This window comes from Mobula birostris, chromosome 6, assembly GCF_030028105.1.
Source record: "Mobula birostris isolate sMobBir1 chromosome 6, sMobBir1.hap1, whole genome shotgun sequence".
Lineage (NCBI taxonomy): Eukaryota > Metazoa > Chordata > Chondrichthyes > Myliobatiformes > Myliobatidae > Mobula > Mobula birostris.
In genome coordinates, this window is record NC_092375.1 from 115,883,937 (window position 1) to 115,896,248 (window position 12,312).

At 45.8% G+C, this 12,312-nt stretch overlaps 1 protein-coding gene across 4 annotated transcripts in view; it reads right to left on the minus strand.

Annotated features, from left to right (window-relative positions):
- Positions 1-925: 925 nt before the first annotated feature.
- The window catches only part of LOC140199296 (uncharacterized), a 61,898-nt gene continuing 50,511 nt past the window's right edge, over positions 926-12,312 (minus strand). For 3 of the 4 annotated variants that reach the window (XM_072261110.1, XM_072261111.1, XM_072261108.1), the window contains one exon: positions 926-6,535. In XM_072261110.1, coding sequence (XP_072117211.1) covers positions 6,424-6,535 — 112 coding nt within the window. In that variant the 3' untranslated portion in view covers positions 926-6,423. The remainder of the gene's footprint in view (positions 6,536-12,312) is intronic. The other variant, XM_072261109.1, reaches the window with a different exon arrangement.

The window sequence follows — 12,312 nt, forward strand, 5'->3', positions numbered from 1 at the left end:
GTGCAGCCCAGGAGTCCCTCGTCAGTTTACCTCGGTAAGTGTCCTTGGCAGTCATCCTAGCCTGTCGTAGAAAGGGTCCCGGCCCTGCGTCCTAGAAAGGGTCCCGGCTCCGTACCCAAGAGCCTAACCAAGCTGAGTCCAAGAGCCGAGCCAAACTTAGTCCAAGAGCCACGTCCTGCCCTGGAGTACCTCGTCCAGTCCACGTCCAAGGCTCTGTGTTCCTGTGTTCCAAGATCAAGTCTGGGCGCCGTGTTCCAGCTCTGTCCAACTCTGAGCTTCATGTCCTCATCTAGTTCTGGTGCCTCGCCCAGCCCGCTGCTGGAGATTCCTCGTCCTGTGCTGGGGTACCTCGTCCTGTCGTGTAGCCACGTCCTGTCCTTGCTAAGATCCTAGTCTCGAGTCCTAGCCTAGACCTGGGTTCCAGTTCCGAGTCAAGACCCAGGTTCCGGGTCCTTGATAAGGCTCTGGTTCCGGAGTTCCGTGTTCCTAATCCAGGCTCCTCATTCCTCATTCCCAGTTCCCTGTCCAGGTCCTGTGTTTCTAGTCCAAGTCCTAGCCCAGGCCCTGAATCCTCATCTCATCCAGGGCCTGTGTCAACGTCCAGCGTCGTTTCTTCCTCACTCACCTTGCAATCACGATAAACCTCGTCCTCTTCCTAGTACTTCAGTGTCTGTGTCTTGCATTTGGGCCCACAATCAATGCCCACCTTGCGACAATTTTATATTTACCAGTTTATCTCTCCGCATTTGCGATACCTCATGTTCCTGTGCACCACCGACACAAACAGATCCAAATGTGAATGCTATTTTAGAAAAATACTCACCAACTTAGACTGTGAGGATCGCTGGCCACATGATGGCTTACGAAGGTATCCCACCAAATGTCGTAGTGTGAATGAAATCACTGGAGAGAGAGTTACTGGTAGATACAAAGCAGCTTCTTTATTCAACAAACCAGGTACAGCAGTCATCATCATACCGAGATGCTTTCGGTGGAAAGGTCTGCTGGCCCAGTGTGGGGCTCAATATTTATTTGCTAAACACAAAAGGGCAATCCATATTTACAAAGTATAGACAATGCTTTCTTTTGAGGCTACATATAAACTTCACACCTTCTGATTACATCCATCCCACCGGCGCCAGCAGTGTCTGGACTGGTATTCACTGCTTTTAGGAAATGCATTGTTACAAACTCAATCCACAGTACATTGTCAAGGAACAGAAGACTGGTGGACAAAGCCACTTGTTAAGTGTAAATGACCTAAACCCAAAAATTACTCTAACAGTTGCCAGGTCATTGGGTGTATTTAAGGCAGAGGTTGATAGGTTCTTGATTAGTGAGGTCATGAAAGGTTACCAGGAGAAGGCAGCAGAATGGGGTCAGCTGGTTCTCAAGTTGGGGGAACTTGAATAAGCAACTGTGGAGATTGTAACATTGAAAGAGTAAATTGCTGACCTTCCCCCTCGACCCTGCCCCTTGATAGTGAGAGTGAGAGCCTGTCTGAGATGTTGAAGTGTTGGGTTTTTGATGGACTCCAGCTCATGGTCTCGGGGGAGGGGGGTTACTATTGCTTGCACGGTGGGTGAGGGGGTTGATGCTTTTACTGGAGCAGGATGGGAAGGGGAGGATAGATGCTTTTGTTGCTACTTATGTGTGGGAGGGGGTGGGGGGATTTTGGGTTCTAACATTTTCCTATCATTCATTCGTTGGGATTTTTTTCTCTCTGTTCCGTGGATACCTGCGATGAGAAAAGATTTCAGGTTGTATACTGTATATATTCTCTGACATTAAATTGATCCATTGAACCACTGGGAGGGAAATGGATCAGCCATAATGGAATGCAGAGCCAACTCAGTGAGTTAAATGGCCCAATTCTGCTCCCATGTCTTATGGTCTTTATGGTCTTAGGAGGCAATGTCTCAGGAAGGCAACATCTATCATCAAAGACCCCACCATCCGGGCCATACCATCTTCTCACAGCGACCATTGGGCAATGAGGTACAGAGGCCTGAAGTCTCACGTCACCAGGCTGAGGAACAGCTACTTCCCTTCACTCGTCCAGTTCTTGACCCAACCTGTAGAATCCTCATCACTGCCTCAGCAACACAACACTACAGACCACCTCTTGCATTGGCACCGGCTTGTCTCTGATTTTGAACTAAGGTCTTGTTTTTGAACAGTTTTTATCTCTCTCTCTTCACATTCTTGTGTAAAATGTTCTGTGTGTCTGTGATGCTGCTGCAAGCACGTTTTTCATTGTTTCAGTATCTCAGCGCACGTGTGGACAGAAATGTGAATCCTAATACACATGGCAAGGGTTTATAAGGCATTACTCAGAATGCAATTGGAGTATTGAGAGCAGTTTTGCGGCCCTTATCTAAGAGAGGATGTGCTGGCATTGGAGAGGTTCACGAGAGTGATCCCGGGAACGAAAGGGTTAATGCACGAGGTGCGTTTGATGGCTCTGGGCCTGTACTTGCTGGAGTTCGGAAGAATGAAAATTCAAGATTCAAGATTCCAGATTGCTTAATGTTAGTTCCTGTACACAAGTGTAAAGGAAATCAAAATAACTGCTACTCCAGATCTGCTGCAGTACAAAAAACCCCAGTAAGATAAAGAACACAATAAATATAAGTACATATATAGATAGATTGATTGTGGCTACAAGACTCTACAATTCCTCCTCAAGTATATAAGTATATGGTTTCATTACACATCTGTATTCTGCACTATTACTTTTTAATGCACATTTTGTATTTTTTCATACCTCAATGATTACAGTTTGTATTTTAAAGTTTCTATTTCTGACTGAGCAACCTTGAAACAATAATTTACTCTGGGATAAAGTTTTATCTTATCTTACCACATCCATAAAGTGACATTAGGCACAGGAGTGTCTGTACATAAGGTGACTCTGACAGGAAATGATAGAGTAGAAGTGGTTGGGGTGGGTAAGTTGTTGGAGGTGTTGATCAGTCTTACTGCTTGGGGAGAGTAACTGCTTGTGAGTCTGGTGATCCTGGCGTGGATGCTACGCAGCCTCCTTCCTGACGGGAGTGAAACATGAGCAGGGTGGGTGGCATCCTCCATGATGTTACTGGCCCTCTTCTGGCACCTTTCCATATGTATGTCAGCTGTGGCGGTAGCCTGGTGCCAGCGATGGGTTGGATAGTTTTGACTACCTGTTGTAGAGCCTTCCTGTCTGCCACCGTGCAGTTTCTGTACCAGACAGTGATGCAGCTTGTTAGGAGGCTCTCCCCCCCCCCACCCCATAGAATGACATATCTGTAACTATAAATGTATATAGTCCATCTCCCCTGTGCTGGACTGAGTCCTGCCCTGGTACAGGATGGGGTCAGTGACAGGAAATGGCCTCTTCCTGTGGTCTAGTTGAGACTGAGACTACAGAAAGTGAAACAGCTGATTGTGTGCTGACTAACCCTGTTATACCTCTTCTGTTTTATTCTGACATCTTTGCAGGGTGGAGGTGGAGAGGGTATTTCCTCTTAGGGTAGAATCTAGAACTCAGCACGATGAGTCAGTATTTAAAAATAAAGGGTTTGTGAGTGTGTGGGACTTGGTTCCTCAAAGAGCAGCAAAGCGAGAGTCATAGTTACAGAGGCATAGAGTGGTACAGCACAACAACATGTCTTTCGGCCCATCTAGTTGATACTGAACTGTTATTCCTCCATCAGGAGTCTCACATCCAAAAGGCAGCTGTTTATTCCCTTCTATCGATGCTGCCTGATCTGCTGAGATCCTCCAGCATTTTATGCGCATTGCTCACGTGTTCTGGTATCTGCAGAATCTCTTGTGTTTATTATCTGTTTCTGCTGCAGTTGACCAGAAGTGGCCCAGTGGCAGAGTGGGTAGAGCTACTGCCTGACACCTCCATAAAACACAGTTCAATCCTGACGTCCATCACTGTCTCTGTGGAGTTTGCGCGTTCTCACTGTAACAATCTGAGTTTCTCCCAGATGCTCCAGTTTCTTCCCACGTCCCAAAGACGTGCAGTTTTGTGGGTTAATGCATCACTGTAAATTACTTCGAGGAATAGCGACTGTTTATTACCCTCCATAGATGCTGCCCTGACCTGTTGAGTTCCTCCAGCATTTTCTATGTGTAGCTTAAGATCTCCAGCTTCGGCAGAATCTCTTGTGTTTAACATCAGTGCAAATTCTCTTCCCCCAGATGCTGCTGGACCTGTTGAATATCTCCAGCCTTCCCTGCAAGGGAATACAAGGGGCCATAACTTTAAGGGAAGAAATTATAGGAGGAATGTCAGAAGTACAGTAGTGAACAGTGAGTAGAAAGTCCTGGCGAGGTGGTATTAGAGGCATTTGAAAGACTTTTCGATGGGCACATTTATGAAATGATAATGGAGAGCCATGTAAGAGTGAAGGGTTAGATTGATCTTAGAGACACAACATGGTGGGCCAGAAGACCTGTATTAATCTGTATTGTTCTGTGTTCTATGCTCTAGGTTCCCCGCTCAATTTCAGAGGCCAGCTGGTGTTTCGGTTTTCAGTTTGGGAAGAGGGAGTCAGAAAGAGGAACCTGGTGAAATGTTATCAATATATTGCTCCCTCCATGAATGCTGTCTGATCTGTAGAGTATCTCTGACTTCCCCTGCTTAATTCCAGAGAACAGCTGATATTGGGCAGAGTACATAATCAGACCGACACTCTCGGGTCGAGTGCCCCCATAGGCAGGAATGGGGTTGACGGGGCAGGAGGATGGGAGCTACAGAGTGGGGTATCTGCTCAAGAGATGTCTCTCTGGGGGAGTTGTGGGGGCAGTGCAGTCCTGGGGCATGGGAAGTGAAGGATGAAATATTCTCCAGAATGTGGCAGGAGCAACAAGTTGTCCGCCAGAGGAACTCAGTGTGGCTGAGGTCAGTCGCTCGCTGGCTGGGGTCATGGAGCCACAGAGCACTACAGCACAGAAACATGCTCTTCACCCCATCTAGTTCATGGTAAGCTGTTACTCTGCCTAGTCCCATCGACCTGCTCCTGGATCTAGTTCTTCATACCCCTCCCATCCTCGTACTTATCAAAACTTCTCTTAAATGTTGCAAACAAACCTACATACAAAACTTCCATCAGCGGTTCATACAACACTCGCACCACCATCTGAGTGAAGAAGTTTCCCTTCAGGTTCCACTTAAATATTTCACCTTTCACCCTTAACCTATGACTTCTAGTTGTAATCTCACCCAACCTCAGTGATTTTATATACCTCAATCAAATATCCCCTCATTCTCCTACACTCCAGGGGATAAAACACTAACCTACTTGAGCTTTCCCTGTAGCTCGGGTCCTTAAGTCCCAGCAACATCCTTGTAAATTTTCTCTGCACTCTTTCAATCTTATTATTATCTTCCCTGGCTTCTCCCATAAGGTCAACACCTAATCCAATTTACTATCTCATCCTGAATTCCAAGCAACTTAACTTTCTGGACCTGTGCTCAGTACCAATGTGGTGTGGTTGGCACTGGGTCAGAACCCTTGAACACCTATCTGACAGAGCTTTCATCACTGAGTGGCTGAATGAAGAAGCCATTCTGTCCCTCATCTGAGCCAACATGCAGTAGTGTGAACTCAATCTCCTTCATCCAATACCTCTTGAGACCCTTGGTTCAAAATTTCAAAATTTGAAGTAAATTTATTCTCAACGTACATATATATTACTACATACTACCTTGAGATTCATTTTCTTGCAAGCATTTACAGGAAAAATAAGGAATGCAAAAGATGCAATAGACTGACAGGCCTCAAACCTTGGAACAGGCCACATCTGGGTTCTCAGATATTGGGCCTTCAACCTCCAGTTCCTGGCCTGGACTTGCAGACACGACCTTCGTGCCTCTACCTCTAGACCAGCAGGTTTTGATCTTTGACTGCTGGACTATCCACCTCTGCATTGGTAGAGCTCTGAACAGCAGCAGAGTTCCACTAAAGCTGGGGTTCTGGGAGAGGGTTGTAATACAGTATTCAACCTCAGTTCATTGTGTAATGAACTGATCTGTATGAAAAGTACACAAGGTAAGCTTTTCACTCTATCTCAGTACATGTGACAATAATAAACCAATTCCAAATCCAGTTCCAATTACTGGACGACTGAAGGGTCAAAGAATGGTCTTGGGCAATGCAGGAGTGTTGGAGAGGATTTCGGACAAAGCTGGGGTCCGTGGAGATAGTCCTGGATAAAGCAGGATCCTGGCAGAGGTATTGGAAGAGGGTCTCAGACAATCAGAGGAATCGGGAGACGGTCTCAGACAAGCAAAGGAATCGGGAGAGGGTCCCAGACAAGCAGGGGAATCGGGAAAGGGAATCAGACAAGCAGGAGAATTGGGAGACAGTTTCAGACAAAGCAAGGATCTGTAGAGAAGGATCTCAGATCTTTACAGCAACATCTTGTCACTCAAATCCATTTCTTGCTCCCAAATGGATTCCTCCTTAAGGATGCCTTCTGACTGTCCGGTTGTGTGTTCATTTGCATTTTCTCTGCCTTCTGCCACAGTAGGTCCTTCTCCCTGTGAAAAAAACAATGGGAGGTGTCAGGGGGAATGCAGTGACCTGCACGCCACACCCCTCACGTCTACACACATCCTTACCCCTCAAATCTACACAGACTGACTGCTCACTTCTACACACTCGTACCTGTCACGCCCATACTCACCCATCACACTCACACACTCACACACCCCTCATACCCACACAAACACCCCTCACATCCACACACGCACCTGTCACACCCACACTCACCCATCACACACACTCACCCCATCATGCCCACACACACCCCTCATACCCACACACTCACCTCTCACACCTGCACACACCTCTCATACCCACATAAACACTCCTCACATGCACACACTGATCCCATCACACCCACACACTCACTTCTCATACCTACACAAATACCCCTCTCACCCACTTACCCCACACTCCAGACTGTTCATACAGATCAAATCATTACACAGAGCATTGAGGTAGAACAAGGGAGAACAATAACAGAATGCAGAATAAAGTGTTACAGTTTACACAGAGAGTGCAGTGCAGGTAAACAATTCTGCATTCTGTTATTGTCCACACTAATCTGAGTCACGTTCTTCGGCTGACCTCCTCAGTCCATTGACTACCTGTTGCAATCTTAGATGATCGTCTTCGCTGTCTGTTGTACCAATTTTGGTGTCACCCAGAAACATACATGCATAGTACAAAGAACATAGAACAGTACAGCACTGCACAGACCCCCTGACACATGTTGCTGTGCCAATGTTTTAACCTATTTTATGACCAATTCCCTTCCATATATCCCTCTATTTTTCTATCATCCATGTGCCTATCTAAGAGTCTTTTAAATGTCTCTGCCTCTATCATCACCACTGGCAGGGCATTCTATGCACCCACCATTCTCTGTGCAAAAAAACTTACCTCTGATATCCCCCTGTACTTTTCTCCAATCATTTTGAAGTTATGTCCCCTCATATTAGCCATTTCCACCCTGTGAAAAAGTCTCTGGGTGCCCACTCTATCTATCCTCTTATCATATTGTACACATCTATCAAGTCACCTCTCATCCTCCTTTACTCCAGAGAGAACATTCCTAGCTCACTCAACCTATCTTCATAAGACTCACTCTCTAATCCAAGCAGCATCTTTGTAAATCTCCTCTGCATCCTCTCTAAAGGACAATGTTATCAACCTTGTCATGCAAACTATTAATATAGAAGACAAGCAACAATGGACCAACACCAATCCACACGATACTGACCTCCAATGTGATGCACAACCTCCAACCTGCTTCCTTCCAACCTAACTTAATATCCAGTTGGTTCACTCAGCCTGCACCCCATGTGATCTCAACTTCAGGACGAACCTACAAAAACCCTTGCTAAAGTCCAAGTAGATAGTTAATGTCAAGTTTATTCTCAATGTACAAGTACAATGAAAAACTGACTGACAGATGGGGCTTTCTAACATTACATCTTTGGGGTACATAATGCTAAATGATAAGATCGATTAGCTTCATTTGTCACAACATTGAAATGCATCATTTGCATCAATGACCAACACAGTTTGAGGATGGTGCTGGGGGCAGCCCGTTAGTGTCACCATGCTTCTGGCGCCATCATAGCATGCCTATAATGTACTGACCCTAACCTGTACACCTTTGGAATGTGGGTGAAAACTGGAGCACCCAGAACAAACCCATGTATTCAAGAGAAGAGCATTCAAACACCTCACAGTCAGCGGAGGGAACTGAACCCAGGTCGCTTGTGCAGTGTTGTGTTGCACTAACTGCAATGTTACCAAGTGGTCATAGCATTGCTAACTGGTTTGTTAAACTATAGCGTTGGATCCTGATGCTTTTGCATACTAAAGGTTCTTTGGAAGTCAAGAATGAAGTATGATGGCGCTTTTGTGATCTCCTGGGGATTTGGCGAACTAGACTTGAGAGTGCAGGTACGGCCGGGCGGCCATCGTTGGGGGAGTGTGAGCTGCATTGACATTGAGGCCTGATGGCGGGAGATAAGCCTGTGGTCAGCTCTATTACTTTGTGCTAATTAAAGCGCTGAGCAAGATTAAAAGCGTGGAAAATGAACAAATGTTCAGAGCCACCTGCCTGCGTTTGACTGGTCTCTCTCTCTCTTCTCGCTACTACTGTTGGGTGAGAGACACAGGTTGCTTGAGCCCTGTGCCACCAGGTTCAGGAGCAGTTGGTGCCCCGCAGCCATCGGGCTCCTGGACCAGCTTCACTTTCCTCGGTGCTGAACAGGCTCCATAGCGACGGACTCACTTTCAGGTCTCTGCAGCTCATGTTGCATGTGTTTTTGTTTACAATCTTTTCCACCATTTGAACCGGTGTTCAGCTCTCTAAACCCGTGAGGTTTTCTCTCCTCAGGGCTGAACTGACTTTATGCCTGCGGCCTGCAGCCATCGGCACTCGCCTCAGGGCTGGATGAGTTCCCAGGCTGTGAACTCACTTCAGGGACCCTGCTGTTCATGTCCTGTGTCTTACTTGTCTACTTCCTTATCGTTTGCACGAGTTGCTCCATTTTCTTGCAGATTGAGTATCTGCCGGTCTCTGTTGTGTGAGCTTTAAATGGGTTCTATTGCGTTTATTTCTTTTGTGGCTGCCTGCAAGAAGACGAATCTCAAGGTTGTATACAGTGTATGTACTTTGATAATAAATGAACTTTGAACTTGAAACTTGTTGGCACGGCTGTTTTACTGAGAGTTTTTGAGCGGCAGCCAGTCCACGATCCGAGCTGTGAGAAGACGTAGCTCACTCACGTTCGCTGATCGACTGCATAAGGCATCGATTAGAAGTAGGATTAAAATTAGAATTTTAGTTCTTACATCCATCTCACAGCACCAGGGAATAAAAATCTTTATGTTGTGTCTCTGTCACTATGTACAGGAAATGTGGGGAGGATATTGCCCAAACACTAAGATTGTATACATAATTGTTTTCTTATCATATATGTACAGATGAACAATCAGATCAAAGTACAGTCAGATATGCAATCAGATCAATATGTATTGATATATCTGATGGCCTGGTGAAAGAAGTTTTCCGGAGCCTGATGGTTCTGGCCTTAATGCTGTGGTACTGTTTGCCAGATGGTAGCAGCTGAAACAGTTTGTGGTTGGGGTGGCTGGAGTCCCTGATGATCTTCTGGCCCTTTTTATGCACCTGCTGCTGTAAATGCCCTGAATAGAGGGAAGTTCTATTCAGATGTGCTGGGCTGTCCATACCACTCTCTGCAGTGCCCTGTGATTGAAGGTAGTACAGTTCCCATACCAGGTGGTAACACAACCAGTCAGGATGCTGTTGGTGGTGCCTCTGTAAAAAGTCCTGAGGATTTGGGGACTCGTGCCAAACTTCTTCAGCTGTCTGAGGTGAAAGAGGCACTGTTGTGCTTTTATCACCTCATAGCCAGCTGTTATGTACAGTTCAGGTGAGATCCTGGGTGATGTGCTACTGAGGAACTTGAATCTACTCACCCTCTCAACTACAGAGGGCAGTTTGGTGTTTTGAGCAACAGCCAATCAGTGATTGGGATTGATTGGCAAGAATAAATCAAATAAGGCAGGGGCAAGTGGAGTGGCCTTTGTTGGACTGGACAGTGCTAGGGTGGGGATTTTGAGGCTTTAGCTCTTCAAGGCTTCATTGAGGAGAGGCTTGAGTGAGAAAAGGTGAAAAAGCTACAGGTAGATTTTTATTTCCCCCGGTCTACTTGTTTTCCTTTATATTTGCAGACTTAGAACAGTAGGGATGCCAGGCAGGATAGTTGAATCCTTATCTTGCAGGATGTGGGAAGGCAGGGAGATGCAGGGGTCCCCAACCTTTTTTGCACCATGAACCGGTTTAATATTGACAATATTCTTGCAGATCGGCCGACTGGGGTGGCGGGGGGTGGTGTTCAAGTAGGGTTAAACTCACCTCAACATGTCTTTTACAGTTAGGGTTGCCAACTTTCTCACTCCCACATAAGGGACAAAAGTAGCAGTCAAATTCCGGAAAAAACGGGAATTCTGCAGATGCTGGAAATTCAAGCAACATACATCAAAGTTGCTGGTGAACGCAGCAGGCCAGGCAGCATCTCTAGGAAGAGGTACAGTCCTGATGAAGGGTCTCGGCCTGAAACGTCAAACGCAGGCAGGTGGCTCTGAACATTTGTTCATTTTCCACGCTTTTAATCTTGCTCAGCACTTTAATTAGCACAAAGTAATAGAGCTGACCACAGGTTTATCTCCCGCCATCAGGCCTCAATGTCAATGCAGCTCACACCCCTGCCCCCAGCAATGGCTGGCTGGTCGTACCTGCACTCTCAAGTCTAGTTCGCCAAATCCCCAGGAGATCGCAAAAGCGCCATCATACCTCATTCTTGACTTCCGAAGAACGTTTAGTACGCAAAAGCGTCAGGATCCGACGCTATAGTTTAACAAAACAGTTAGCAATGCTATGACCACTTGGTAACATAGCAGTTAGTGCAACACAACACTGCACAAGCGACCTGGGTTCAGTTCCCTCCGCTGACTGTGAGGTGTTTGAATGCTCTTCTCTTGAATACATGGGTTTGTTCTGGGTGCTCCAGTTTTCACCCACATTCCAAAGGTGTACAGGTTAGGGTCAGTACATTATAGGCATGCTATGATGGCGCCAGAAGCATGGTGACACTAACGGGCTGCCCCCAGCACCATCCTCAAACTGTGTTGGTCATTGATGCAAATGATGCATTTCAATGTTGTGACAAATGAAGCTAATCGATCTTATCATTTAGCATTATGGAACCAGATTAATTAAACCCGAAGGTGTAATGTTAGAAAGCTCCACCTGTCAGTCAGTTTTTCATTGTACTTGTGCATTGAGAATAAACTTGACATTAACTATCTACTTGGACTTTAGCAAGGGTTTTTGTAGGTTAGTCCTGAAGTTGAGATCACATGGGGTGCAGGCTGAGTGAACCAACTGGATATTAAGTTAGGTTGGAAGGAAGCAGGTTGGAGGTTGTGCATCACATTGGAGGTCAGTATCGTGTGGATTGGTGTTGGTCCATTGTTGCTTGTCTTCTATATTAATAGTTTGCATGACAAGGTTGATAACGTTGTCCTTTAGAGAGGATGCAGAGGAGATTTACAAAGATGCTGCTTGGATTAGAGAGTGAGTCTTATGAAGATAGGTTGAGTGAGCTAGGAATGTTCTCTCTGGAGTAAAGGAGGATGAGAGGTGACTTGATAGATGTGTACAATATGATAAGAGGCATAGATAGAGTGGGCACCCAGAGACTTTTTCACAGGGTGGAAATGGCTAATATGAGGGGACATAACTTCAAAATGATTGGAGAAAAGTACAGGGGGATGTCAGAGGTAAGTTTTTCTGTACAGAGAATGGTGGGTGCATAGAATGCCCTGCCAGTGGTGATGATAGAGGCAGAGACATTTAAAAGACTCTTAGCTAGGCACATGGATGATAAAAAAAAATGGAGGGATATATGGAAGGGAATTGGTCATAGAATAGGTGGATATGTGTTAGTCAAATCCCAGGACACTTTGCCCCAGGAAAGACTACCATGACCATGAAGCCTTGCGCGGGCATCTGTGTGTGCATGCGTAACGTGCGCATGTGATGTGCGCATGTGCGTACGTGGCGATTTTTTTCCCCCACAAATCGGTTTTGGCTTCATCTTCCCGACTATACTGTACATACATTATTTCTACTTTAAATAGGCTGTGTATTTATCATATCATTCCTGCTTTTACTATATGTTAGTGTTATTTATTTTCGGTTTTATGT